Raw genomic sequence first — 26,691 nt, 5'->3', positions numbered from 1 at the left:
AATGAAAGTGAAAAAAATACTGTGAGTGTAAACTGATTAAAATTGGCAATGCAGAAAAATTACCAATTAATAAATTTAAAACAATGGTCAGAGTAAATTTCCATTAAAAATTTTCCAAAAATTGAAAAATGTAGAGGATATCTGAATATTTTGATGATAATGTCCATTTTCTAATAAGGGTTTAAGCTTCATGGGGGAAAAGTGGAATGCAAAATTTCAACCAGCTGTACTCCTAATATACCTGATATAAACAGTCACTAATTAGTTGGAAATAAATAAAGCTATTTACACTGCAATAAAACACCCATGCTTGGATCATGTCAGTTTACTCATGTTTACAGGGTTCAGACTGCAGGTTGTAAAATGATGGTGATGGGGAGGATCCCAGAGCCCTGGCTCCAGACTAAGTCTGAATGTCTACACAACAGTCTTACAGCTCAACAGTCTGAACTTCAGTCCACTGACACAGGCTAACCAAGGGTATTTTACTGTAGTGTAGACTTACCCTCAGTGATCACTTTATTAAGGCTTGATTGTTGCCGTCTTTACTTGCACATGATTCCCACTGAAATCAAAAGATGCAAAAGAACTGCAACATCAGATCCAGATGAGTTAACCTTTATATTATCTAACATTTTGTCTTTGGCTGCAGTTTAGTGTTATAAGTACGTGTGTACATTGCTTTTTCTCCACCAGGCAGTGGAATGAGCAGTTGCTGGATGACGCTTGCAAACTGGTGCTTGGAGAAATTTCTCTCCCCCCCTCAGCTCCAGGTGGGAAGGTGGAATACAGAAGAACTCTGCTTGTCAGCTTCCTTTTCAAGTTCTACCTGGAAGTGTTACATGGGTTAAATAAAATGGTAAGTGGTTTCTCTCTGTGTTTGTTCTTTTTCTTAGAAAGGCAATTCCCACTGTTTGTTGCCAAGTGCTCAGATCTTATGGCAATGGCTGCAAGCTAAATGGATGGCTGGAGTGATACATCCTTTACTGAATAAAACTTACCCAACTTTTGCCTGCACTCAGGTTACTCTACCATGTTAAGGAGCCCTGCCAGGCTAAAATACCTGTTCAGAGTTAGAATTTAACATGTTCTAAGGCAGAGTTCAGCAACTCCCTGGCAAACATGCCAAGAGTGGCATGCAAGCCAATTTTCGTCAGCACATGAGGCAGGAGCTCAGCCCCTCCCCTCCTCTGCCATTCAGCCAGGAGCTTGCTCGAAACCATGACACCTGTGGATTAACAAAAGACCAGCTAATACTACCAATCACCATCTAAATGGTAAAGCTCTGCCTCTTAATTATTTATTCATGAAGCTGTTGTAAGTAGGACTATTAGTGTCTTTAAAAAGGATCACCACCACTCAAACTGTGCATAGAGGCCAAAAGGTCTAACATCCGCAATCTGCCTCTGAAAGGTTGCTGACCCCTGTTTTAAAGGAAGTACTGAACTTTTCATTGCCTGATGATGGACTACCTTTAGCTGTAACAATGTTAGGGCTATGGCAGTGTGTTTACATTTATAAATGCTGTTTCTTTGAGTGGGGGGGGGTGAATTTTTTTAAATACTGAATAGCCTAAGCAGAGCACATAACATGGAGAAATGGTCTGAAATTGCCAACAGTTACATGGCTACATCAGGCTATCCAGGAAGAAAGCCAGAGCAGTGGTGCAGTAGGGTACAACAGTGTAGTCCCTGGCTGCTTTCTGGCTGCCATACAGCAAGAGTACAGACCTCCAGGGTTCAAAGATCAGAAGTATCAGAGAGGCAGCCATGTTAGTCTGTTTCCACAGAAACAACGGCACCTTATAGACTAACAGATATATTTACTATACTGACAATATGTCTAGTATCGGAGGGGTAGCTGTGTTAGTCTGCATCTGTAACAGCAACAAAGGGTCCTGTGCACCTTATAGAGTAACAGAAAACTTTTCTGTTAGTCTATAAGGTGCCACAGGACCCTTCGTTGCTGTGACAATATGTCTGTTAGCCTATAAGGTGCCAGAAGACTTCTCGTTGTTTTTAAAGATCAGAAAGTAACTCCAATTAACCCATAAGATTTAATTCCAGCCTGATATGTACCCAGAGTGCATTGTCAGTCCATATTCCCTAGTCTCCTTGCCTTCTTATGATACGATCCCAAATACCTGGAAGGACTCAACTAGGCCTGAGAGAGTTATTTTTTGTTATGAAGAAGGTTGCAGAGCCAGGCTTTCACCCTTCATGGCAGGAGAACCATGCTCCTCATCTCACAGATATGGGTTCCACATCCCACCAAGGGATTACTGATGCGAGTTCACACCCTTCAGCAGTTCCGCTGTAGGTGTGGATGTTTGACATTATACTTGTTTCCAATTAGCCAGTTTCAAATCTGACTGTCACTTTTTACCAACAGCCCCCCACACCCCCATCCTGACAATGGACTGCCATCCAAGTGCTGTGGGATAGAGTGGGAGTTTTGATCTCAGGTGACCAGCTTACATTAAACATTGACCATAATGTTACATCCTGTGTAAACGCTCCACCACTTTAAAAGGTGTCTGCTATGGCAAGGAAATCAGTAGCAGAATGGAATGTTTGTAACTCTCATTTGTATTCTATTACAGCTCACAACTATTTCACATAACCAGAAGAAGGGGCCTCTGGAAGAAGGACTTCCTTCAGGAAGACCCCCTGGGGCCACGCTTCTACATGCTGTTTTGGAGTCTGGAAGAGCTTTTTCCGGATTCCAAATCATGTGACCTTATGCTAATGAAGTGCGAGGAATTTACATCCATGCCTTATTAACATATGTTGGGCCGTTTATTAGCATGCCACTTTCTGAGAAAGTGGCATGTGTAGAAACAGCCTGAAAGTCAGAGGAACGGGAAGAAGTACAAGTAACATCCCTATGTGCACAGCTGTTTCCCCTGTTGTCCCCCAAAATGGTGCCCTTCCCCATCAGTGCTGGTGTTTGAGCTGTGGGAGCAAACTGGAAATCTCTGCTTTTTTAACATTTATGTTTCTAAAAATCAGTAAATGGAAAATTTAACGTTAAAAGCAATGATATGACAGAAGTGTTGTTAAATTGCCTTCCTTGCAGTACCCAGCAAAGTATCCTGACCTATCAAAGAAGAACATGAGTGCCCTAGGAGCATTTCACTGTGAAACACCCCAGGGTGTGCAAACATATGAGGTCAGTGAGGTTACTTTCATAGCAAAGTCTGCCAGCTGTGATTTCTGACTGCCACATGCTGTCCTTAATGAGGGCTATACCTTCTGGTCTTAAATCCCAACTCTCCACTTACTGCATTGTTTCCTTGTATTTATGTCATGTTGTATTTAGCTGTGATAACTATGAGTACCTGTCCAAGACCTGAAGAAGAACTCTGTGAAGCTTGAAAGAGGTGTCTTCCACCAACAGAAGTTAGCTCAATAAAGGATATTACCTCACCCCACCTGTGTCTCTCATATACTGGGTTCAACTCAGCTGCAAAAACACTGCATTGACTCTGTATCTTTTCAAGTTATTTGCAGTAGTGTTGTAGCCCTGCTGGCCCATGAGTGAGACAAGGTGGCTGAGTACAGGCCCTTTATTGGTGAAAGAGCTAAGCTTTCGAGTTGCACAATGCAAGTAACTTCCTGTAGCAGTGAAGATATGTCTTCAGGTTTTGCATATGTTGTTCTGGCAGGGTGTGTTGCTGCTCTGACTTCATTGGTCCTGGTCTATGTGGAGTGGGGTTCTGACTCTGAGCTTTGTGAAGCTGAGAGGTTGTTTGTAGGCCAGAAGAGGGGTGGTTGGGAAATATTTCTTTAAGGATATGGTCCACATTAAGTATGGGTCATAACAGTTTAATGATATCCTCTATGGGGTTCTAGCATGGGGAGGAGGGTAAAAGGTGACAACTGAAGATGTGGAGTTGGGGGGTTGGTTGGGTTTTTTTTTCTGTACTGAAGTAGGCACTCTCTGGGTATTTTTGTGGCTCATTGTATGATGCAATCCACTTCTCATTGGAGTGTCCTGGTTTGGTTAAGGTAGTTTTAGGTGTGCCAAGTTACGTATCCCAGACTTTCTCCTGAGACCCCATACTGTGGTATCCCAGGGCCTAAACTAAGCTAAATTGAATTAAAAGTTTCATTTAGCAAAAATTATTATACCAAAAGTGTTGAAAACTGATCCTTTTTTCAATTTTCAGCCAAAAAAGTTGCAGTTCAAGCACTCTTTCCCAACTTAAAATATTTGCTTCCAGTTTCCTCATGAAAAATTGAAATATTTTGAGAAAAGCTGATATTTCCGGAAAAATTGTCCATTGAGTTGAAAAAATAGTGCTTCAGAGAAAAATATTTTGGTAGTAAATTTTTCACCATTCCTCATAGCTGGGTTGTTTCAGGTTACGACAAGTATATCTAACTCAATATTGTTATAGCAGTGTTATGTCTCAGGCTATAAGAAAGACAGCCTGGTTGAGGTAAGCTTTTAATTTATACAGAATTCTTCTTCAGGTCTCTCTGGGTAGGTCTACACAGCAGCATTATTTCAAAATAAGCCATTCTGAAATAGCTATTCTGAGAGAGCTTATTTCGAAAGAGGAATGCAAGTGTAGACACCACCATAGTGCCTATTTCAAAATAGTGCCACTGGATGCCATTATGGCTTATTTCGAAATAGTGCTATTCCATCTCTTAACAATGCCTATTTCAAAATAGCTATTTTGAAATAGACGTTATTCTTCCCGGAATGAAGTTTACAAAATTCAAAATAATGTGCCCGTAGTTTTGAATTTATTTCAAAATAGCATGTGCATAATGTACTCGCTCACACAGTTATTTCATAATAACAGCTGTTATCTTGAAATAACTTCTGTGTGGCTGTAGCCTCTGAAAGTTCAAAAGGTTGTTTCACCAACAGAAGTTGGTCTAATAAAAGATATTACCTTATCCAACTTGTCTCTCTATGCTCAGGTCTACACTACTTCTGAAAGTCGATCCTAGATATCCAGTTCCAGCTACAAGAGTGCATAGTTGGAACTGACATATCTATGATTGACTTATCTGGCCATCCTCACAGAGGGACCTTATTTTCTCCTCGCAATAATGAGGAGTGCCAGAATCGACTGTCAAGACGTAGTAGTTCAGTTTTGCCTATTCACACTAGGCACATGAAATCAAACCCCAGAAGACTGACCCTGACTGAGTTGATCTCCTAGTAACTATAAATGTTCCCTCAGTGTATTATTAGCAATTCATAAGCCAAGATCACCAGAGCTGTGTACTTACTAAGTTTGCCATGAAAGGCAGCCACATTTTCACGACTGTTAATTCGGGACTCTCTTTGTAATGGCGAAAGGGAAGGTGGACAGAGATGTAATTAATAGAAACCTGAATGAGACCAGTTTTGTTAAGCTAATCTATGCAGGCCAGAACACAGATTTACTTGTTCTTTCAGGAACGCAAGCAGAGCTGGGTTAAAGTGCTCACTTACTACAGATAAGATTTCAAATATTTTTTTCATATAACATGTACCAGATATTGCTAATTTTTAGCTTGTTTGAAATAACTCAGATATTTAAGTGTACAGAATAGCCACTTGAGCCTGGGTCATGTAAGAGGCAGCATGGTATAATAGGTAGGACACTAGATTGGGACTAAGAAGAAGTTGATTCCCAGCTCTTTTATTGTTCTCATTACTTCGCAAGGGGGCCCAGATCTCAACTGGGGCCACTAGATGACACAGTAATATAAACAAAAAAATGAAATGACCACATAGAACTTTGGGTTTAGATTGTAACCCATTCATGCCCTAGGCACAATATCTGAGCAATTTTCACTGTGTTTAATGACACACTCTTATCATGGAAAAAGTATTTCAGAAGGCATTCGTGAATAAAGCATTCTATAATTAGTGTTTTGGCTCTGGGATAAGACATTTTGATTAAACAGGATGTAGACCCAGCACAGTCCCTGCAAGATCCAGTAGGACGTCCCATCATGCACCAATCCGGGGTTAAGCATGCCACTGGTGAAGCTGTTTATTGCAATGACATTCGTGCTGTGGATGAAGAGCTCTTCCTGGCTGTGGTGACCAGTTCCAGAGCCCATGCAAAGATTGTGTAAGTGAATAAAAGAGATGTAAGAGGTTGAGATCCATAGATAGATCCCCCAATTTTAACAGACTTGGTTCCTACTAATTAAGCATGTTCAGTTTTATTGGATTAGGGAAGAAATAAGGCCTGGTGGAAAAGGAAATCAGAAAAAAAACCCAAGAGGATAAAAGTGTAATTTGTGCACAAAGAGGGAGCCTTTGGAACGAATACTGTTAGACGTAGGGCCTTATGTCTGGAGGAGAAAAATGTACAGCTGGGACAAGTTTCCTCATAGCTGCCTCACTTTACAGATTCCTCTATGAGTGTTGCTCATTTCCAGAATGTTCGTCTGCAGGGCTGGTCTTCAATAAGTTATTGTGCTATGTCCTTGGTCACAGTGCCACCTCGTTGAAAGTCTTATGGTACTGCAGTGCCATTCAGTTAATCATTCCTATGTTCATTCTTATTAAAGGTATTTGTGTTAGGCACTGTATAAGCACAGCAAAATGTATTTAGACCAGTCAAGGTTCGTGTTTTAAGCTATGCACAAATACAAATGTGCAAGGGCTGTCTTACCACCGTCCCTAGGCCTGATTTACATTATGAAGTGAGGATCTCTTTTTTTATACTTTGTTGGTGTCAAATAAAGAAGAGTCCATATATGAATGCACAGAGCCATGCATACAAAAGAACATGCTGGAAAAGGAGATCAGAAAAAAAGTAAAAGTGTAATTCATGCACAAAGAGGAAGTCTTTGTAGTTAGTATTTGCAAACAAAGCAAAGTGTATTTAGACACCTGAATGTTTGTGTTGTAAGCTATGCACAAACACAAATGCACAAGGACTGTCTTACCACCATCCCTTGGACTGACTTACGATATTACACAAGAATATCTTTTTTGTTTTGTTGGTGTCAGAAGAGTCTACTTTCAAACACATGGAGCCCTTCATACAAAAGTGAAAATATACGCACTCATCCCACGTTAAACAAGTACTTTACTTACAAGTACTCGCTTAAATGAGGGACACATATCCTTACCTTAGTTCACTAGATGGGTGAACTCCCCCTGCTAATACGAGCCTAACCCCCTCCCCGCGGCTCCAGTCTGCCATAGCCTGATACTCCCCTCCCCCCCGCCGGCCCCACAGACCTAACCTGCTGCAGCCTGACCCCTACCGCCAGCCTGCAGACCTGATCCTTGGCAGCCAGACCCCTCTCCCACAACTGGCCCCACAGACCTAACCTGCGGCAACCTGACCCACCCCACTGGCCCTGCAGACCGGACCTACGGCATCCTGGACCCCCCTCTGCCAGCCCCACAGCCCCAACCCACAGCAGCCTGACCTTGCCCCACTGGCCCACACACCCAACCTGCAGCAGCCTGAACCCCGCCCCCCCCCCGCCCACCCCACGGAGACAACCCGCCACCAGGTTTTAAACCTCCCTCCCGTTCATGGCCCCAAACTGTCCCCAACCTTGAACCTCCCCGCCACAATCCAAGGTTCACTTACCTTTCAAAAGCAGTGTCACATGCTGCCACTTTTTTGCTGAGTTAGAAGCACTAGGAACCAATCAGAGACTTTTACATGTGTTTTAATGGAAATTTAGCATCCCTCTTATGAGTTTTTGCCTACGAGCGGAAAGTTGGGAACCAATTGTGCTTGTATAGCGAGGAATGAGTGCGTTGGGGTTTCTCAAATTTTCAGCTATTAGGACTACAATTTAAAACTATTTTATTCAAGTCTGTCTTCCTGGTTCCCTTCCCCTACTTGACCCAACTTTCCTCTTCAAATATTCCACTACAGCAGTTAATTTTTTTTTCGCAATATACTAATCTCAGTGCATTTCAGTGTTTCCCAACTTTAAGATATCTGAAAAGGATACAAGCGGGAGATTATGTTTCTGTATCCTGAAACTTGCAGACGCATTTGTTTTCAATGTATTAGTCCCATATGTACCGATTGTGGCATTGCCGTTTGTATTCTTCTTTCCAGAACAATTGATGTATCAGAGGCCCTCAAAGTGCCAGGGGTGGTTGATGTGGTAACAGCTGGAGATGTTCCAGGGATAAATGGCACCTACTATGAACAAGCATTTGCACAAAATGAGGTACAGTGGGCCCTTGAGTTACATGAGGGTTCCCTTCAACACACCCTTGCATAACCTGAATTTTGCATAAGTTGGGGTCCATATTTTTCCCCAGAGGAACACGTTCTGCAGCTGGGGAAGCATCCAAAAGGTAAGTCCTAGGGTTGGAGGGGCAGTTGGGGAGGGTTAAGCCTGGCGGTGGGTTGGGGCCATGGGAGGTGGACGGTGGGGGCAAGGCTGGGGGTGGGTTAGGGCTGCAGGGGGGTGAGGCATAGAGCTGAGCCAGAGCTGTGCATGGGTGTGGTGAGCCAGAGCCCTGCTCAGGTGGTGAGCTGGGCCACGGCAGGTTTGAACCGGGGAAGGGTGATGGAACCAGAGCCGTGTGTGAATGGTTCGAACCAGGGCACGCAGGGGGTTGAACCGGGGCCAGCGGGGAAGTTGAGCCTGAGTTGCAAGCAAGTGGTGAGCTGGAAGGGGGTTGAACCAGGGCCAGGGAGGCTGAGTCAGAGTTCCACCTGAGGGGTAGTGAGCTGGAGCCAGAGGCGTGGGGTGGGGGGCTGAGCAGGAGCTATGCGCGGGTGGTAAGCAGAGCTGAGGGGGTGGGCTGAGCTGGGGCCATGTAGAGCCAGTGGGGATTGAGCCAGAGCCCAGGGGAGTGAGTTAAGTGCAACTGGAAATTGTGCATTTCCAGGGTTTACTGTAGGAATTGGGGATCAACCTCATAAGAGCAGGGTCGCGTACTGTGGGTTTGCGTACTCTCAGACCTTACTGTACTACTTGTTTCTAGAGGAGGTTTTGTGGCCTTTTTATTAAATACTGTTTATTATTAAAAAGGAAACTTACACGTGTTGCAAATATTTTGCTTATTGAAGAACTGCTCTGCTCTGACAATGACTCCAATGTTCATTAGGACAGTGCCAGCCTGACAGTCTAGTGGCAGCACAGTGCACTCTCAGTAGATAAAAAAGCAGTCACATAGCCCTTTAAAGACTAAAAAATAATGTATTAGGTGATGAGCTTTCATGGGGCACAAGTGGGTCTGTCTCACAAAAGCTCATCACCTAATGACTTATTTTGTTAGTCTTTAAAGTGTTAGGTGACTGCTTTTTTGTTTTGTGAGAATACAGACTAACACAGCTATCTCTCTGTGTCAGTAGATATTCAGAGCAGAGGCTGTACAGGACTCTTAGTCCCCGCAGGACAAAAGGATAGTGAAAGATCCTTAATTAATTCTCCAGTGATTTCTGTGGCTGACTGAATAGTGTTCTTGGCCTCTGAGGGAGACGCACCTTGCCCTCCAGGAAGGAAGGAAGGGCCATATCTGTGCTTTGCTCTTTGGAGGGAGAACCTGGGGCCAAGCCAATCCTGCTTACGCAAAAAGTCCCACCTGATCAGAGAGGTATCAGGCAACTTCCTATTAAGAGCAGAAGATGCCTGAAATAAGGGGGAAGTCTGGGAGGTTGTAATCAAACTGCAGAGGTTGAAAGATGCTCCTGTAGTGAAAACATAGTGACCAGCGGAATTGCTTCAGCTAGGAAGAACTCTGACCATGCTGAGGAGTTTGAGCTATACCTGGTAGAAGCAAAGAGTTCTGAGTTTAGTACTGAACTTTAAGTAAATGCATCAGATCCTAATGAGGGCTGTTGTGCCTGAGCAGGAAGAACTATTTGAGGAGTTTATTTGGGAAACCAAAAATGGAAACAGAGGTTGCTCTGAAGCCCGCAGAGCGTGCTGCGAGATGGCCATTTGTCTACATCTTGGCAAGAGAACTTTGAGGATCATAGATAAATAAAGTTAGGAGTATCCTCTAAGAGGACCCTACTCCTTATGAAAATGAAACAAATATTAGCATGCCAGCCAGTCAGCAGTTAACATGAACAGACCCTTTGTGGCAACAGTGCCAGACTGCAAGCTGTGTTCCTCTGGCATCTGGGAGGAAGACAATTACAGGGTCTGGTGGTGGCCAAAATCCCTCTTGCCTGGGTCTGTCTCCATCCTTACAAACACATATCACAACATTCTGAATGTGGTTGCATGTTCTGAATATGGGTCCTTTGTGTTTAGGGTGTTTGTGTTGCTAACTCATACATTTTCTTTCACTCCTGGTCAGTGTTTCTCTTTCTTCCCATCTGACTCTGAACTCCTTCACTTCCCAACTCTTCCTTTCTTGCTTCTGACTTCTATCCTCTTTTCCATTCTTGCCCTCTTGATATTCTTCCCTTCAACCACAACATCTTTCTGTCAGCCATCCTCTTTCCCTTATGACTGTGCACTGACATCTTGCACCCTGATTCTCCAACACTGCCAGATGTTGACCTGTGGCTGTGCTGGGAGTTTGTCACGATTCCATGCCTCAGTAGTCAGGCCTTGACATGGATGAATAAGTGCAAACCCCTGGTGTAGACAAGGAACAATGTGATTTGTGCTGGTATAGCTTTACCTCAACTTGAGTTAGAGTAAAACATCAGAAATGTAGCACTTTAAATACTAACAAAATGATTTATTTGGTGATGAGCTTTTGTGGGACAGACCCACTTCATCATATAGAGTAATCCAGCCACCAGTGGCTGGGATCAGGACAGATTTACACTGTAGTTATGATCATAGGTGTCAGTGCAGATGCTTGTTGCCAACATCTAATGAAATAAGGTTTATACTCAGGGAAGTTCTCACAGAGGATGTGTAAACACTGATTATCTGAACATAAGCCCCTCCCATACACAGTCACTGTTCAGTAATTAAATCAATTCAGTGTTTTCACCAGTTTGTATGTGTTGCGTGTGTTGCAGGTGATCTGCGTGGGTCAGATTGTCTGTGCTGTGGTTGCAGAGTCAGCTGTTCAGGCGAAGCAAGGGGTTGAAAAAGTGAAAATAGAATATGAAAATCTGGAGCCAATTCTGACTATTGAGGTAATTATTCAACTCTTTTCCCTTGTCTTGTTAAGCTGTTACCTCATTTCATTAATTGTTTATCTATTTATTCAGGACTCTGTCAGGCTCAGGGTTTTAATTTGATATCAAATGTAGGTTTGTGTTGTTGGGGACAGATGTAGGTTGTGATTTCATAGTGTAAAATCCCTTGTACATTTTTATTTTTTGTGAGCATAAATGTCTTTACCCTGTGCTTAGCAGTTGCCTGCTCATCTAAGCTGCGTCTACACGTGCACGTTACTTCGAAGTAGCGGCACTAACTTCGAAATAGCGCCCGTCACGTCTACACACGTCGGGCGCTATTTCGAAGTTGAAATCGACGTTAGGCGGCGAGACGTCGAAGTCGCTAACCCCATGAGGGGATGGGAATAGCGCCCTACTTCGACGTTCAACATCGAAGTAGGGACGTGTAGACGATCCGCGTCCCGCAACATCGAAATAGCGGGGTCCTCCATGGCGGCCATCAGCTGGGGGGTTGAGAGATACTCTCTCTCCAGCCCTTGCGGGGCTCTGTGGTCACCGTGGGCAGCAGCCCTTAGCCCAGGGCTTCTGGCTGCTGCTGCTGCAGCTGGGGGTCCATGCTGCATATACAGGGTCTGCAACTAGTTGTTGGCTCTGTGTATCTTGCACTGTTTAATGAAAGTGTGTCTGGGAGGGGCCCTTTAAGGGAGCGACTTGCTGTTGAGTCCGCCCCGTGACCCTGTCTGCAGCTGTGCCTGGCTCCCTTATTTCGATGTGTGCTACTTTGCCGTGTAGACGTTCCCTCGCTGTGCCTATTTCGATGTTGGGCTGAGCAACGTCGAAGTTGAACATCGACGTTGCCAGCCCTGGAGGACGTGTAGACGTTATTCATCGAAATAGCCTATTTCGATGTCGCAACATCGAAATAAGCTATTTCAAAGTTGGGTGCACGTGTAGACGTAGCCCTAATGTATCAGAAGCTAATTTGTGCACAACAGAGATGAGATACACAGCAAGATAGTATGACAGAAAAAATGTGCACTGAGCACTTCCATCTCACCATGGGCTGGCTTCTCAGCTGAGTGAATGAGTATAAATTAGTAAAAGTCAAGTGTGACACCAGCTAACCCTAGAGGGAGATTTGACACGGTGTATCCTGCATCAGTGTTCAAGTTTGACAGGGTATCAGAATCAAGTGTTCTCTCTTTCTTTCTTTCTCTCTCACCCAGGCACACTGACCTATCAGTAGTACTTTCCTGTCTTGTGCACACCCACACACACACTCTGCCTTTTGCACTTCTAGGCTGTGGGAAAGTAGAAGGCAGTGTGAGCTGCAGAAAAAAATCTTCAACAACAGAAAAGTGTCTATACAAAGTCAACATTGTCCCCCCAGAGTCTGGTACCCACATCTGTCTATGCAAGGTGGCAGTTAGTTAATAAATGACTACACAAAAAAAAGTCAAAATGACTCCTAGTGTTGGTGGCATTAATACAGTTGAGTTTTGTGGGTTCTTTCCTTGCTGCAGGATGCAATAAAGCACAATTCATACTTTGGGAAAGAAAAGAAAGTGGAGCAAGGAAATATTGAAGAAGGATTTAAGTCTGTCGATCAAATCATTGAAGGTAAATTGCTGCATGCACTGGATGGGAAGTCCTGATGGTTGAGGCTGACTTCCAACAGGCATTTCAGGCCAAAACAGAATTTCTGTAGCATTCTCATAGGAACTTACTTTGGCTGGTCTTGACTAGGAAAAGAGCCAAACTGTAACTAGCATTTGCAATTTCAGAGGGAACTGAACACTACCATTTCATAGAACTCACCTGGGTAAAATGGAGCTGTGGGTGCATGTTACCTTCTAGGGAACAGGTTAATTTAGATCAGGCTTAGCTAGTGCATGTTACCTAAGCCCCCTCATAATTGGACCTCATTTTCAACCCAAGATAAATCCTAAGGATGATGAGAGATCAGACAGCAACTCCCCCAGTGAGACTGAGGTAGAAAATTGACCAATTATTCACTTTTAATAAAACTGAGGGAGAGCCTTTGGCCTCTCTTAAAACAAAGAAATCTCTCTTCAGTACCATCTTTAGGAAAAGAAGACATATGTTCATCCTTAAAATAATGTAGCCCACAATAGAGCCATGAGTTAAATGTCTTATCATAGATGACTGCATCTATTTAAGGGGTAAGGGAACTCACAAAATTATATTTAATAAAGAAAACAAGAGGGAGAAGTTTATGGCAAATGAAGAAATTGACAGGTTTTAAAACAAGACGTGGTAAAGAGCTCAGTGACTCAGCACTGATTCTTGTTTGTTTTACTTGGAATAAAAAGCTCTGAGTATATTTTTATTTGCTTAATTTGCATATAATTATTGTTTTTGTTATCATAAAGTGGAGCAACAGAGAAGGGGCCAGCTGATCTCACTTGGGGCTGCCATGGGAGGTTTAAGTGGGAGAGAAGGCTAAAGGGAGAGGATGAGGATTATAGTAAAAGGAGAGTGTCAGTGCCAGAGACAGCAGGAGAGGACCTCCAAAGAGGAATGTTTGGGCTCCCTTCCCCACAAGGTAGCCTGAGATTTCAGCCGGTAGCTGGGGAGGATGGTTTACCCAGCTCAGGCAGACCAGGGAGTGCCTATCCCAATGCCCTTCTAGCTGGGGGACAGACATCCAAACCACTGCCAGGGCAGGCGGAGTATGTGCAGTAGTGCCTAAACTATCTGTGAGACTTAACTGGAGTCTGGGGCCCCAGAGTGGGACTGACCTTACCATACCAGTATGCAATGCATGCCACTAGATTCAGCTGATCCATTCTAAGCATTACAGACAATGTAACACCAAAGCCCTGTCTCCAACAAAACACTACTGCTCCAAAGTCACCTTTTATGTAGCACCCATAGGGATTCCCATCCTGAAGAACTTCAGTTACTGCACAAGGTAAGTAACCCTCTCACATGTTGTTCTGTTAAAATATAGCAACAGATCTGTAACAGCAACAAAGGGTCCTGTGGCACCTTACAGACTAACAGAAAAGTTTTGAGCATGAGCTTTCGTGAGCACAGACTCACTTCATCAGATGCTGGACATCAGATGAAGTGAGTCTGTGCTCACGAAAGCTCATGCTCAAAACTTTTCTGTTAGTCTGTAAGGTGCCACAGGACCCTTCGTTGCTGTTACAGATCCAGACTAACACAGCTACCCCTCCGATACTCAACAGATCTGTGGCTATCTAGATTTTCATGGTTGTTACTGTAATGTATGCTACTGTCACTTGAACTAAAGCTTGAGCTCTGTGTTGCAGAAGATAAGCTTGAGCAGCTGGAGAATTTCTATTTCTTTTAGCAGTACAGGTCCTAGGATATACAACAGAGTAGTTTGCTTTCATTCAGCAGAGACTAGTCATAGGCTGTGTCTACACTACCTCCCTACTTCAAAGGGAGCATGGTAAGTAAGGTGTTGGGAGTTTATTAATGAAGTGCTGTGGTGCATATGCAGCACTTCATTAAGCTAATTCCCCCGCCCCCACCATGGCAACTTCAAAGTGCTAAACTTTGAAGTGCTGGCTCGCGTCTAGCTGCAGTTAACCTGCCAGTATTTCGAAGTGCCCAGGGTACTCGAAAGTCCCTTTACTCCTCAGAATTTTGCATCCAGAGTAAAATGCAAAATTTTGTGGAGTAAAGGGACTTCGAAGCACCCTGGACACCGCAGCACTTCATTATTAAACTCCCAGCACCTTTCTTGCCATCCTCCCTTCGAAGTAGGGAGGTAGAGTAGGCAAGCCCATACACTATACATACACATTAGTCATTATAGAAGAACGTACATTTAATGACATCTTATTAAAACATGTGTTCACATTACCAAGATGTGCAGACTAAAGAGTGCAGTTCTGTGATGAGCCAATAATCCCCATATAAATGCCCATACAATTAATATATATTTATGCACCTGATTTGCTGTTTGTCCTCCTATAGTGTGTGTTACCCTCACGGGCCTCTGCTCCCATTTCTGTTCCAGTGTGTTTGATTGTCACCCTCTTATCACTGAATGTTACACCACATGCATATTGATGTGCTTGATCACACCACCCTCTTGGGGTTGCAGTTGTGACACCCTACCTGCTCATGAATGCCTCATAGGTAACTGCTAGTACAACACCAACCCAGGCTCACTGTGAAAGAGACGAAATACAGAACATCAACAAAAAGAGCTTTTGTAACTTCCTGGTAAGGAAATTGACATAATAGGAAATTGACTAAACTAGGCAAAACAAATGACAATTACAATAGGACATTGACATGCAAATACAAAAAGGAGCAGTAAAAAAGAAAGCAAAGAAACAAAGTGATTTTTTTTGTTTGTCTTACAGAGATATTTAAGAGGAAAAAGGAATACAGTAAAATTATAATAGCTAGAGTTGGAACAGGCCTATAGTATCAGCTCCCTTAACTGGGGAACGGAACAGATATTAGTCTGACACCATTCTTATCCAAGAGAAGAAAACTATACAATGATTAGATAGATGGTTGAAGAGAGAGATTTCCTCCAAATAAACATACCTGACTCCCACAGAGGCAAGTCAGAGAAATGAAATATAGCAAAATCATAAAAAGAATGGAAATATTTATTCTTGTTCTGTGCAAAAACATACTCTCTCTCACACACACGTGCACGTGTCTGCTCCTGTTTGGCTGTAAATACCCAGTAAGGCTTTTCTTGTGATTCTGACTGTAACAGGTGAAATCCACATAGGAGGACAAGAACACTTTTACCTGGAAACTAACAGTGTACTTGTTGTTCCAAGAGGAGAGGATAATGAAATGGATGTGTATGTGTCCACTCAGGATGCAGCACTTGTACAGGTAATACAAAGCAGTTTTAGATAACAATCTCTTCCCCACCCAAAGTACTTTAAGGGTAGACTGCACATCCTTGCCAAGACCTGAGATCGAACTTTCTGTGTTTGTCCTATGACCAGCTGATGAAATTCCTAATGCAGATTAATTGGGTTGGATCCTGCCGAGTAATTATGCCCTGTCAGCATAAGGGCTGTAATAATGGTTCTTGCAAGCAAGCTGCCACTGTGAGCATCCAGACCAGTGTAGACAAGAATGAATCATGTTACCAGTTGGTGTACAGAACAGCACTGTTGATCTGTTTCCCTCTCTACACCCCCACAATTCTGTTCCACAGTTTTGTAAATTGGTTCATAATATTGTTCCTCACTCTCTACTCTGCCCAAGGAAATACTATTGGGAGAGATTAGGAATAGCAAAGATGATGTTTAAATACAGCTCTGGATAGCACAGTTTTACAGTAGGATCAGCAGAGGCCAAATTCTGACCCAATTACACTGGTCAAATCCCACTGAAGTCAATGATGTAGTAGAGATGTGGGGACCTGATGCTCCGAATACTTATTCAAGCAAATTGATTTATTCATGTGAGCAGTCCTATTGAAGTCAATGGGACTCTGTTCACAATCTAAGTGTATTCATGTGAAAAGGTGAACAATGTCCTGTTGCCATAAATGAGGCTTAGATTAACCCCGTACTGATCTGAGCCATCAATCCCACCCCCTTTTTTTTTTATTTATTGGTTTATTTTTAGAGCTTGAAGAGTCTTGTCCAGTTCTTCTCATTTGGACAAAATGCCTATTAGTGGTCACCTGAGTAAAGGCTCTCAGGATGAGGCACTGTGCCTGTATTCACTGTTTAAAAAAAAGAAAGAAAGAAAGAAATATTACAGCTGCTTGCTATTCTGTAGCATCAACAGTCAATCTTTTTCCAGCTTGATGGATGCTCTGCAGAGCTGTCTGGTGCTTCTAGAGAGTATCAAAGTTTTCCCTAAAAGTAGCCAAAAGTATATTCTAGAGCTATTGTTCAGCTTCGGCTCTTGTATAAGGACCAGTTCTGCTCTCATTTCTACCAGTGTGAATTTGGAGTGACTCCATTATCTTCTGTGGAATTATACAGGTTTTCAGTAGTAGCACATAGATGAGAATCTAGCCCTGTTCCTTTATTGCTTTTGTGTATTGGTAGCTGGGGGAACCTAAGCATTTTTTATTTTTGGTATTGTTAAATAGTCAGCCTGTATAAAATCATAGCAATTCACTTTTATAGGTATTAGTGGCCTTGGCTTTAAATGTCCAGTCCAGTAAGATCATGTGCCACACAAAACGCGTTGGTGGATCTTTTGGAGGGAAGATTACAAAGCCTGCATATTTTGCTGTAATTGCAGCAGTGGCAGCAAACAAGTAAGTTGTTTGGGTTTTTTGGGTTTTGGGTTTTTTCAGTGATTTTACTAAAACAAATTAAAACAACTAGAAAGAATTGTGAGAGAACCTCTGGCATGAACACTTGGACACGATCAGCCTTAATATCGCTTGGTAAGGAATTGTGGATAGCAGCTTGAACATCTCAGGGCAGCTAGCTGTGCAATGTAACCTTTGGCAGAAGGCCTGTACCGAGTCCTCGGTACAGTGGCTCTCATGGAGGATATCTACATGTGAGTTTCGCATACAACACCCATTAGTTTACTTGTTGTTCTGGGAGGGTAGTGTGAATTTCACCCTACATATTTGAAGCAAGTGCTTTTGCACACTTCATTCAATTCTTACTGATCAAGCCAATGACAGCCTTAGGTGTTCTGCTTCACACAGCAACCTATTGAATGTCTATCTGTTTCAACTTGTAGTCATTAGCTCAAATACGTACACTATATTTTGTCACAGACAACTCCCCATTTTGTCAATATATTGCACAGACAGACATGGACCAGCTGGGTGTTTGTGCAACTAGAAAGATTAGGATTAGAATCAATCTCAGTTACATCATTGTAAACCTGGTGTAACTTCACCAAAGTAGATGGAGTTAATCCAGATTTTCACTGATATTAAGTTAAGGAAGAATTTGGACAAGATGCAGTTTGTTGCCATCCATGTGTTGCTGAGTGACCCCTCCTATATTTGCAATAGATTATTCTTGCTGCCACTCCCCAAAACATACTGATCTATTTAAGACTAGGCATGAGATATGCCTTCCAGACACTGTAGTCGGTATCTGTCTTTGTAGGTGTATTTCATTATCGGTAATTATTATTACAACTTCCCCTCCAGAAGTGCTGTATTGGGTGTAGGGAGCCCACCTAAGGACACAAGACTACAATAACCTTTTTGTATCACACCTATTGTGCCAAAGTAACATGCTGCACAGTTCATTTTGCTTCAATTGCCAAACTGAATCTCCATTCATCTCTATTTAGGAGTGTAGTAGGTACTCTACGGCTGGGAAACCAGCTGTCGTCAAGTTGTTAAACAAGAACCATGCAGCTTATTCTGATGGGGCCTGTAGTGAGGGGCTGTAGATTGAAGAGTGATTGGACTTTCTTTACTACACTAATGTTGGCGCACAGTTAAATAAAGGTCATTTTTTTCTCTTTCATTTTGAGAGTTAGGAAATCTGCTGTTGTTTGTGAGCCAAATCTCCCATCTCTTCCCCCAGACTAAGTCTGAGTAGCAGAGTTCAGCACAAGGGGGCTCCACAGAGAAGAAAGGGGAAGGAATTCATCCCCACTGCATCACAGAACACATGGGTCTGTAGCTGCCTGATTTGTACAAGGGAGGATCCCAGAGCCTCATGCGAAACCTGGCTCCCAAACCTGGCCGTGTGGGAATGGGGAGTGTCTCCAAGGAGCTGGACAGCACTGCTTACAAGGCATAGGGTGAAGTGGGGAGGCGAAACAATGGCAGGTGACAAGATGTTCCAGTCCTATTTGCTTCAATGAACAAAAATTAAAATCCTCCTTTTCCTTCCTGGATGAGACTTATATACCAGCAAAGCAGTGAGCACTTTGCATTTCCAGGCAATGAGTGGTTGATGTGAGGCTAATGAGCACTTGAGAAGCAGACTGGGCCAGTTTATCTCTGGCCTCAGTAAATTTATGTTGGGTAGAATTAGGCCCATTAACTTTATCTTCCTGCTAACTGGCACTGATGGGACTGATACAAGTGAATCTTCTGTGTCTGGTTTAGGACTGGGCGTCCAATCCGCTTTACGCTGGAGCGAAATGAGGATATGCTAATCACGGGAGGCCGACACCCTTTATCTGGAAAATACAAAGTAAGTGGCGGGGGGCGGGGAATAGCTCACTGAAACATCTAGTGCAAGATCCTCAGCTGGTGTAAATTGGTGTAGCATCACTGAAAAGGATGGAGCTACAGCAGTTTACCCCCACTGAGGATCTAGTCTGTCATTGATTTCCATATGAGTTTTTATTTTGATTAATTTGATTGTTTGCAAATAATTTTGTAAACTAGCTATAAAATCAGTGGGTACAAAAATTATTCAAAAAAGAGGAATGAATACAGAGCACGAATGAACTTGAATGGGCTGAATTCTTCTCAGGGCCCCTCTGCAAAATATATGCGCTGTTTACTTGTATTATTAACTGTAGCCTTATTTTAGATGTATATTTCAGTACTGTCCAAAGAATCCAGCCAGGATTGGGGTCCCATTGTAGTCTGTGCTTTCTAGACTTAGAAAGAAATGAATTTTCTGCCCCAAGAGCTTGCAATCTAAATAGATGAGAGGCAAGATCTGAAAGAAATGGTTGCAGAGTATAAGCAATTTAGTCAGGAATATCTGGCCAACGTCGTCTTAGTCCCTTGTGTTTCTCTTTGGTTTAAAAGATACTTATTAGCCATGAGATTTTAAACTATAAAACTGGATAATTGTAAAGAAATGAGAATCAGTTCTGCAATCTTGTGCACACCCAACTCCTGCTGATTCCATGGGGAGTTTGGAGTGCTCTGGGGAAACAGAGACAAGCCCATGAACATAACTTCATATGATAACATCTTTGTGTAAAGAAAACTGGGCAGGTAAAATCTACTGTCTCATCTGTTCACAGCATTTCAGAATGAAAAAATATTATGAATTGATACCCTATCTCATTAAAGACCCGGTCCTCGTGTACAAGAAGTCCATGGGACCTTTCCCTCAGCAAGGACTGCAGGGTCAGGGCCCATGTGGAGGGTTCTATCTTAAGAGAACTACAGTTGCTCCAAAAGCACATTCCTTTTGTAGATCCTCACTCCCTGGAGAGGAGTATCTGTATAGGGTATTCTTGCTGCCACCCCCTGCACCCCAAAACATACTAATATATGTGACTGGACACACTTTCTGCTTTATTATGAACATACTATCTATCTATGTCGGTGTATTTTATTATCTATGATAGTTATTAAAGCTCCCCCTCCAAAACCTACAGCTCTCAGGAGGTTAAAACAGTCATACTGAACAGGAACTATTGAGCACTGATACAGGCTGCATTTACGACATGAAATTGGGGTGTGATTCCCATTGGTGCACAAGCACACTAGCTTTCTCTGAGTGAATGGGAGTGTGAATAGTAGTGTAGCCACAGGCAGCTACAACGGCAAGTATGTATGCACAGCATCCAAGCAGGTTTGTACTCAGCGTGGCTAATGTGGTCTGTCACTGCCTGTGCTGCCGTGGCTAAACTACTGTTGATACGCTCACTGTCATCAAGCAAGCACGAGTGCCTGCATGTGAGCTGAGAGTCACCTCTCTGGCTTGTACTGCAGTCATAGCCATAGGCTTTCTCGGGATATCTAAATCCACCACCCACAGTTTTCATCAGGCTGTCACAATGCAAAAAGCAGCTGGCAAAGGGTAAATAAGTTTTAATCAGTGAAACAGCTGCTGTGCAGCAGATTAGTGCAAGACCAAGAAAAACATTATTCTAGATGTGCTGAGTTGCCCAGGAGCCAAATTCTTCCCCTTTGGCCAGCATCTTCCTATGAAGGTTAAAATTGGTTTTCAACAGCTGGGAATCTGTGCTTTTATGCACTGGACCTGAGAGAGAGAGACTGACTCTATAGCCTGGTGTTCAGGACACTCACTCAACTGAGAAACAGAACCCTCCATTTCCAGTCCCAGCTGTAATGAATATTTGATTATTTGTGTGACGTGAAATACCTCAGTTGGAGAGATTAACAAAGTGACACCCACAAATACCTGATAGCCCAGGGGCTGTGACCAATCACTTGCCATGTGGGAGACTGACACTCAAATCCCATCTCCAATCTGGCAGAGTGAAGACTTTAACTTGCTCTCCCACATACCAGGTGAGTGCTCTAATTTCTGTGTATAAAAGGCACCACCTCCTTCTCAGTTTTATGAACAATACCTAGGTCCCCTTGCAAATGTAACACAAATGTTTATTATTTTGCCCTAAACTGTAAGGCAAGCGTGTACAGAATTCCCAAATAGTTTCTGGTGGCCTGAAACTGCATTGTTCAGCAGACACACCGTATGTCTGAAATGTTTTGCCAAATTCTAGTTCGGAAGTCTGAGTATCGTGTTTAAGGTGTAGGCAGGTTGGTTTAGTTACAAAGAGCAAGTTATCCTGCGTGATTGTAAAAACTCCTAATGTGTTGGTTACAATGTTGCAGGTAGGATTAAACTCCTAATGTGTTGGTTACAATGTTGCAGGTAGGATTTATGAATGATGGCAGAATCACAGCTGCAGATATTGAGTGCTACATTAATGGTGGATGTACACTACACGAGTCTGAAGTGGTAAGTTGATCTAAATTGGTGGTGACTTCATTAGCCACAAAACACAAGAAAATGTCCTGAACAGACTTGTTTATTGTACATAATGAGGCTTTTCTTGTTAGGATGACGACTTCTTTGAGTGCTTGCTCACATCAATCAGTTCCATGCGCACCACATGCATGGACATTAGAAACTTTTTCCCATAGCAGATCCTGTCACATCATTTGGGGAAAGCCTTGAAGTTGCACCTTCATGGCACTCAATATATCATGGTTTCCCAAACAGGGGAGCATGCCAAAATTCCAGAGGGGGTGTGAGGCGACCCAGTCCCCCTGTCATTCCCTTCACTCCAAGAAAGAACTGGTCTTTGCTTCCAGCTCTCAGCTCCTGCCATTTTATGTGGGCAACCCAGCACAGCAGCTATAAAAACCAGGCAGCCAGCGAAGACCCACGTGGAGCTAGCTGCCTCCTGCAAAGGAGTGTGGGTTGGGGGGCAGAGAGGAGGAGGAGGAGGATGGGGTTAGATGTGGGGCTGGGGGAGCCTGGCTCAGGGGATAGGGAGGGGGAGGGGTTCAGACTGGGGGGCTGGTGGTGCCTGATTTGGGGTGGGGAGGGGCTTGGGAGGGCAGCTCGTGGGGCTTGGGGGGCTGGCCCTGGTTCAGACAGCTTGGACTGGCAGATGGGTGGCTGTTCCCAGTGTCGCGGGGCTCAAGCAGCTGACCTGCAGCTTGGGTGGGAGGGTGGCTTGGGTGGCTGGTGGGCAGGTGGCTGGCCCCAGCAGCTTGCAAGCGAGCGGGCAGCTGGCCCTGGTGGCTGGTGGTCAGGCGGGTATCTCTGGCAGCACAGGGCTCGGACAGGTGGGTGGCTGGTGCGGGCAGCTATGGTGGATGGCACAGGGCTCAAGCAGCTGGTCAGATGGGGCTGCACCAGGCATCCACAAGGTGGAGGCTCTGCTGTTAGCCTGGTCAGTCTATAATTGGTCTCTGAGCCTGCAGCTCTGGGGCCATGCTGGCAGCCCATTTGGGGCAGAGCTGACGCCCATGGGGCCAGAGCCTTGCACAGCATGGGGCTAGAACCAGCCTTTGCAGCCTGTGGCTGGGTGGATGTCAGCCTAGCAGGGGTCAAGGTTCAGCATGAGGTAAGGGGGCTCCAGGGGTGGGGAGGCACTAAGGCTCTGGTGTTTGGCATGTGGTTCGGGGTGGGGTGGCACAGCTCCATTGAGTCTGCTATCCACTGTTTTCCAGAGGACTTTTCTAGCAACCCCATTCATAAATTTGTATGCAATCCATTCAATGTTGATGCCGATACATTGCCAGAAGTATTGCAAGAACAAGCACTCAAAATAAAATATGATTCAAGTGCAAAAGATAATTTCAAAAACTCAAGCTTGGAGGAATTTTGGATAAAATGTTTCCCAATATACTTGAAAGTTGATAAAAGAGCTACATATTATTCTTCCATTTTTGTTAACATACCTCTGTAAAAAAGGATTTTCAAGTTTAGTCAAGAAATCGACTGGATGTCAAAAACAATTTGCGTTGTGCACTTTCATCTTTCAAACCTAGGATTTCCCAACTTGTCAAGTAAATGTGGCATCATCCTTCGCATTAAATTCATTTTGTTTCTTCTGTTTCTGATGTTAAATTACATTTTTATTAAATTTTTGGGCCAAGAAAAACCATTTGTGCTCATTTTTAATTTTAAATAACATTTTTATATCAAGGTTTTGTGTTAATTTTAAATGACTAATTGCATTTTTTGTTAAAAGGGGGATGATGGTAAAGAAGAGGTGGAGGAGTGAGAGGGTCTCTCAAAAATCAAAAAGTTGGTGTGATGCCAAAAAGTTTGGGAACCACTGCAATATAAGGTCCTGCTAATCAATGTTACCTATAAGATGTGCGCTTGTGCAGCCACTCAGAAGAGATTCAAATGCTGCCCAGCTTATTAGCCACAGCTGGGTTTTTTTCTTCAGGTGATGGTGCACATTATACATTCCTCAGTGCACATACCAAAATTTATTCCACACATGGGTGCAAAAAATCTACACGTGGAAGAAAACTCTTAGAGGGAACATTGCTGCTGAACTCTTCCCCCTTCAGCTTCTTCTTACTGTCTTTGGCAGCTCTGGGTTTGTATCTTGCTTGCTTAGCGTGTGTGTGGATCTGAACACTTCAAGATCTGCAGAGAGTTCAAACCCAGACCCAAGGAAAAGCAGAATTTCCATATGAAACATTTACTAATGGAATCAATTTTTCAACCAGTCCTTTCAGACCACCATACCACTGACTGCCTTGGATGTGCAATGCTCTGGCATAGGTTTAAGACCCCTCTGTCCAGATGCAAGCCTGCAATGATGTGGTAATCTCTGTTGTCAGACCTGCACCATACCCAGCCCTGCTCACAGTCGACTTCATCCCATCATTCCCTGGCACTGTGCTCAGAGGTAACATGCCTAGCACTGAAGTCAATCACTGGTACCAGCTAGAAATGACCAGTCTCCTTCACCAGTCCATCAGCAGAAATAAATGTTGAGGTCATCTCAGCTTCAGTCCCCTCCTCTCAATACTATTGGCCAAACCATGACATTGCAGCACATGGGGGTCTTTGTCCTTGGGCTCTTCTGAACTGGACAGTCTCTTGTTACTCAAGGTACAGTCAACATAAGTTGAATTGGCACCAAAGTGATGTGCTTTCTTCAGGTTGCCCCCCACAGTGGCAATTTGTTGATCAATCGCCCTTTTGGACCCCTTAGCCTTACCAACAGGCACAAAGTGCAGTCACTGGCCTCGGGATATCTTCTCTTCTAGTGATCTTGTGGAAGAGCCATTAAATGGTAATAAAGCCATTTAACAGGCATGTGCCAACCTGAACATACATACTGTCATTTTCTGAATTTATTGACCAAAATAGTTGTACACTAGATCCTGTAGCCATGTTACACTTAGTTTAAAATTTGCTTTAAATGTTTCATTTGTATGTTGCTGAAGATTATAAAATCACGTCTCTAAAAAGCCTTTGCACAGATTTTTAGATGCACAATCTGAGTATTCAGCTTTAACCTTGGGTGCTTGGATCTTCAGACATACAGTTTGTTAAATAAATTCTTCAGGAGACTGCCCTTATCTAAAATACAAATTTTAATTTTAAGTATTATGGTACAAATAATTTCTTTTGATTTTTTTCCTATCCTTTGTGTCCATCTCAGCATTCCTTTAACCCTCCTGTTGAAGAGAGCCCTTAAGGGACAACATCCCTTTTCTTCCAGATAGCTGGACAATGAGTTTCCTTTTCTTTACTTCTGACTATTTGGTGAACTACTTTTAAGAGAGCTGTCCACCAAAATCAGTCCCTTAGTAAGATATAAAATCATTTGCTATGCCTAAAATCTTTGGAAACATATTTTTAACATACACATATGGTGAAATTTCATAAACATGTTTAGTACTATGGAGATCACACAACATAAATTGGTGTTCTCTTTTTCTGAAAGCAATGAACTTTGTTATGGACATACTAAATCACTCTGACTGATTAATTTAAAATAACATCTTTTCTTCAGTGCATTAAATAGGTAGTAATATAGTTTGGACATTAGGAAAAACTTACTTACTGTCAGGGTGGTTAAGCACTGAAATAAATTGCCTAGGGAATTTGTGGAATCCACATCATTACAGATTTTTTAAGAGCAGGCTGGACAAACACTTGTTGTGGTGATCTAGATTAGGGTGAGCACACTTTTACATTGGGTCCCACACTTTTTACATCAGGTCCTGCAGTTAGCAGGGCCCCCACAACCTGTCTAATGTACTCCAAACCAACAGAAATGTCGGCACATGTAAGAAAATATGTAGAATGTAGTAGTAGTAGGCATCCTTCAGTCTGCATAGACTATGGATCGCACCCTTTAAAGTTTCAATTGAGGACTTCATTTACAGCGTCTATTGTGACTATGAAGACCCACACGAGAGTGACAGTCCTTGCTGCATCTCTTGCAGATGTAGTGGGAGTCTGGCAAGTCCTTATTGTGCTTTCTGTGCGCTCGCTTCTCCTCTGCTAGCTGTCTGATCCTCATCTCGCCCTTCTGAAGGCCCTTGTGTAACCCCTCCTCCATCTGCTGCAGTCGTCTGCTAGTTCTTCCCAGTTGTCCAGCTCAATGTCTACCTCTTTGAGGTCTTTCTTGCAAACATCTTTGTAGCGCAACTGGGGGTGTCCGGGAGTTCTTTTGCCAGAGGCTAGCTCACCATACAGGATGTCTTTTGGAATCCTTCCATCATTCATCCTCTGGACGTGGCCAAGCCAGCGGAGCCGATGCTGCCTGAGGAGGTTGTGCATGGATGGGATTCCAGCTTGCTCGAGGATGGCGGTGTTGGTCACTCTGTCCTTCCATGATATTCCAAGGATGCGCCTGAGTCAGCGCAAGTGGAAGACGTTCAGCCTCTTTTCCTGGTGGGCATACAAGGTCCAAGTCTCGCTGCCATAAAGGAGGGTACTGAGGATGCAGGCTCTGTAGACTTGCATTTTGGTGTGAGTGTACAGCTTGTTGTTATTCCACACTCTCTTGCTGAGTCTGGACAGAGTTGTGGCCACTTTTCCGATCCTCCTATTTAGCTCAGTGTCCAATGACAGGGTGTCAGTGATGGTGGACCCGAGGTAAACGAACTCGTGGACGACCTCTAACGTATAGTTGTCAATGCTTGATCTTCTCTCTAAGGCAGCTGCAGGAGAAGTGCTGGGAGCAGAGAAAGCCACTCTACATAGCCTTCATCGACCTGACCAAGGCCTTTGACTTGGTCAGCAGGGATGGTCTGTTCAAACTGCTCCACAAGATAGGCTGTCCTCCATGGTTACTCAAGATGATCCAGTCGTTCCACGAAGACATGAGAGGAACCATCCAATATGACGGCACATTATTGGATGCTTTCAGAATCAGGAGCGGCGTCAAACAAGGATGTGTGCTTGCTCCAACATTGTTCGGGATCTTCTTCGCACTCCTCCTGAAGCATGCCTTTGGATCTTCAACAGAGGGCATCTTGCTGCACACAAGATCTGATGGGAAACTGTTTAACCTTG

General features: G+C 43.5%; 1 protein-coding gene across 2 annotated transcripts in view; it reads left to right on the top strand.

Moving 5' to 3' along the window:
* LOC142017197 (aldehyde oxidase 2-like) overlaps window positions 1-26,691 on the top strand; it is an 84,041-nt gene that overhangs the window by 29,515 nt on the left and 27,835 nt on the right. Inside the window, exons 14-24 of one of the 2 annotated variants that reach the window (XM_075001916.1) lie at window positions 697-863; window positions 2,858-2,869; window positions 3,086-3,171; window positions 5,916-6,085; window positions 8,054-8,168; window positions 10,937-11,056; window positions 12,565-12,661; window positions 15,777-15,901; window positions 17,161-17,294; window positions 19,071-19,158; window positions 21,556-21,642. In XM_075001916.1, coding sequence (XP_074858017.1) covers window positions 697-863; window positions 2,858-2,869; window positions 3,086-3,171; window positions 5,916-6,085; window positions 8,054-8,168; window positions 10,937-11,056; window positions 12,565-12,661; window positions 15,777-15,901; window positions 17,161-17,294; window positions 19,071-19,158; window positions 21,556-21,642 — 1,201 coding nt within the window. Of the gene's footprint in view, window positions 1-696; window positions 864-2,857; window positions 2,870-3,078; window positions 3,172-5,915; window positions 6,086-8,053; window positions 8,169-10,936; window positions 11,057-12,564; window positions 12,662-15,776; window positions 15,902-17,160; window positions 17,295-19,070; window positions 19,159-21,555; window positions 21,643-26,691 lie in introns of both variants that reach the window. The other variant, XM_075001917.1, reaches the window with a different exon arrangement.

Source organism: Carettochelys insculpta, chromosome 8 (assembly GCF_033958435.1).
Source record: "Carettochelys insculpta isolate YL-2023 chromosome 8, ASM3395843v1, whole genome shotgun sequence".
NCBI classification, from domain to species: Eukaryota; Metazoa; Chordata; order Testudines; family Carettochelyidae; genus Carettochelys; species Carettochelys insculpta.
The sequence above is the reverse complement of the archived record's forward strand: the minus strand, read 5'-3'. Positions and strand labels throughout refer to the sequence as shown.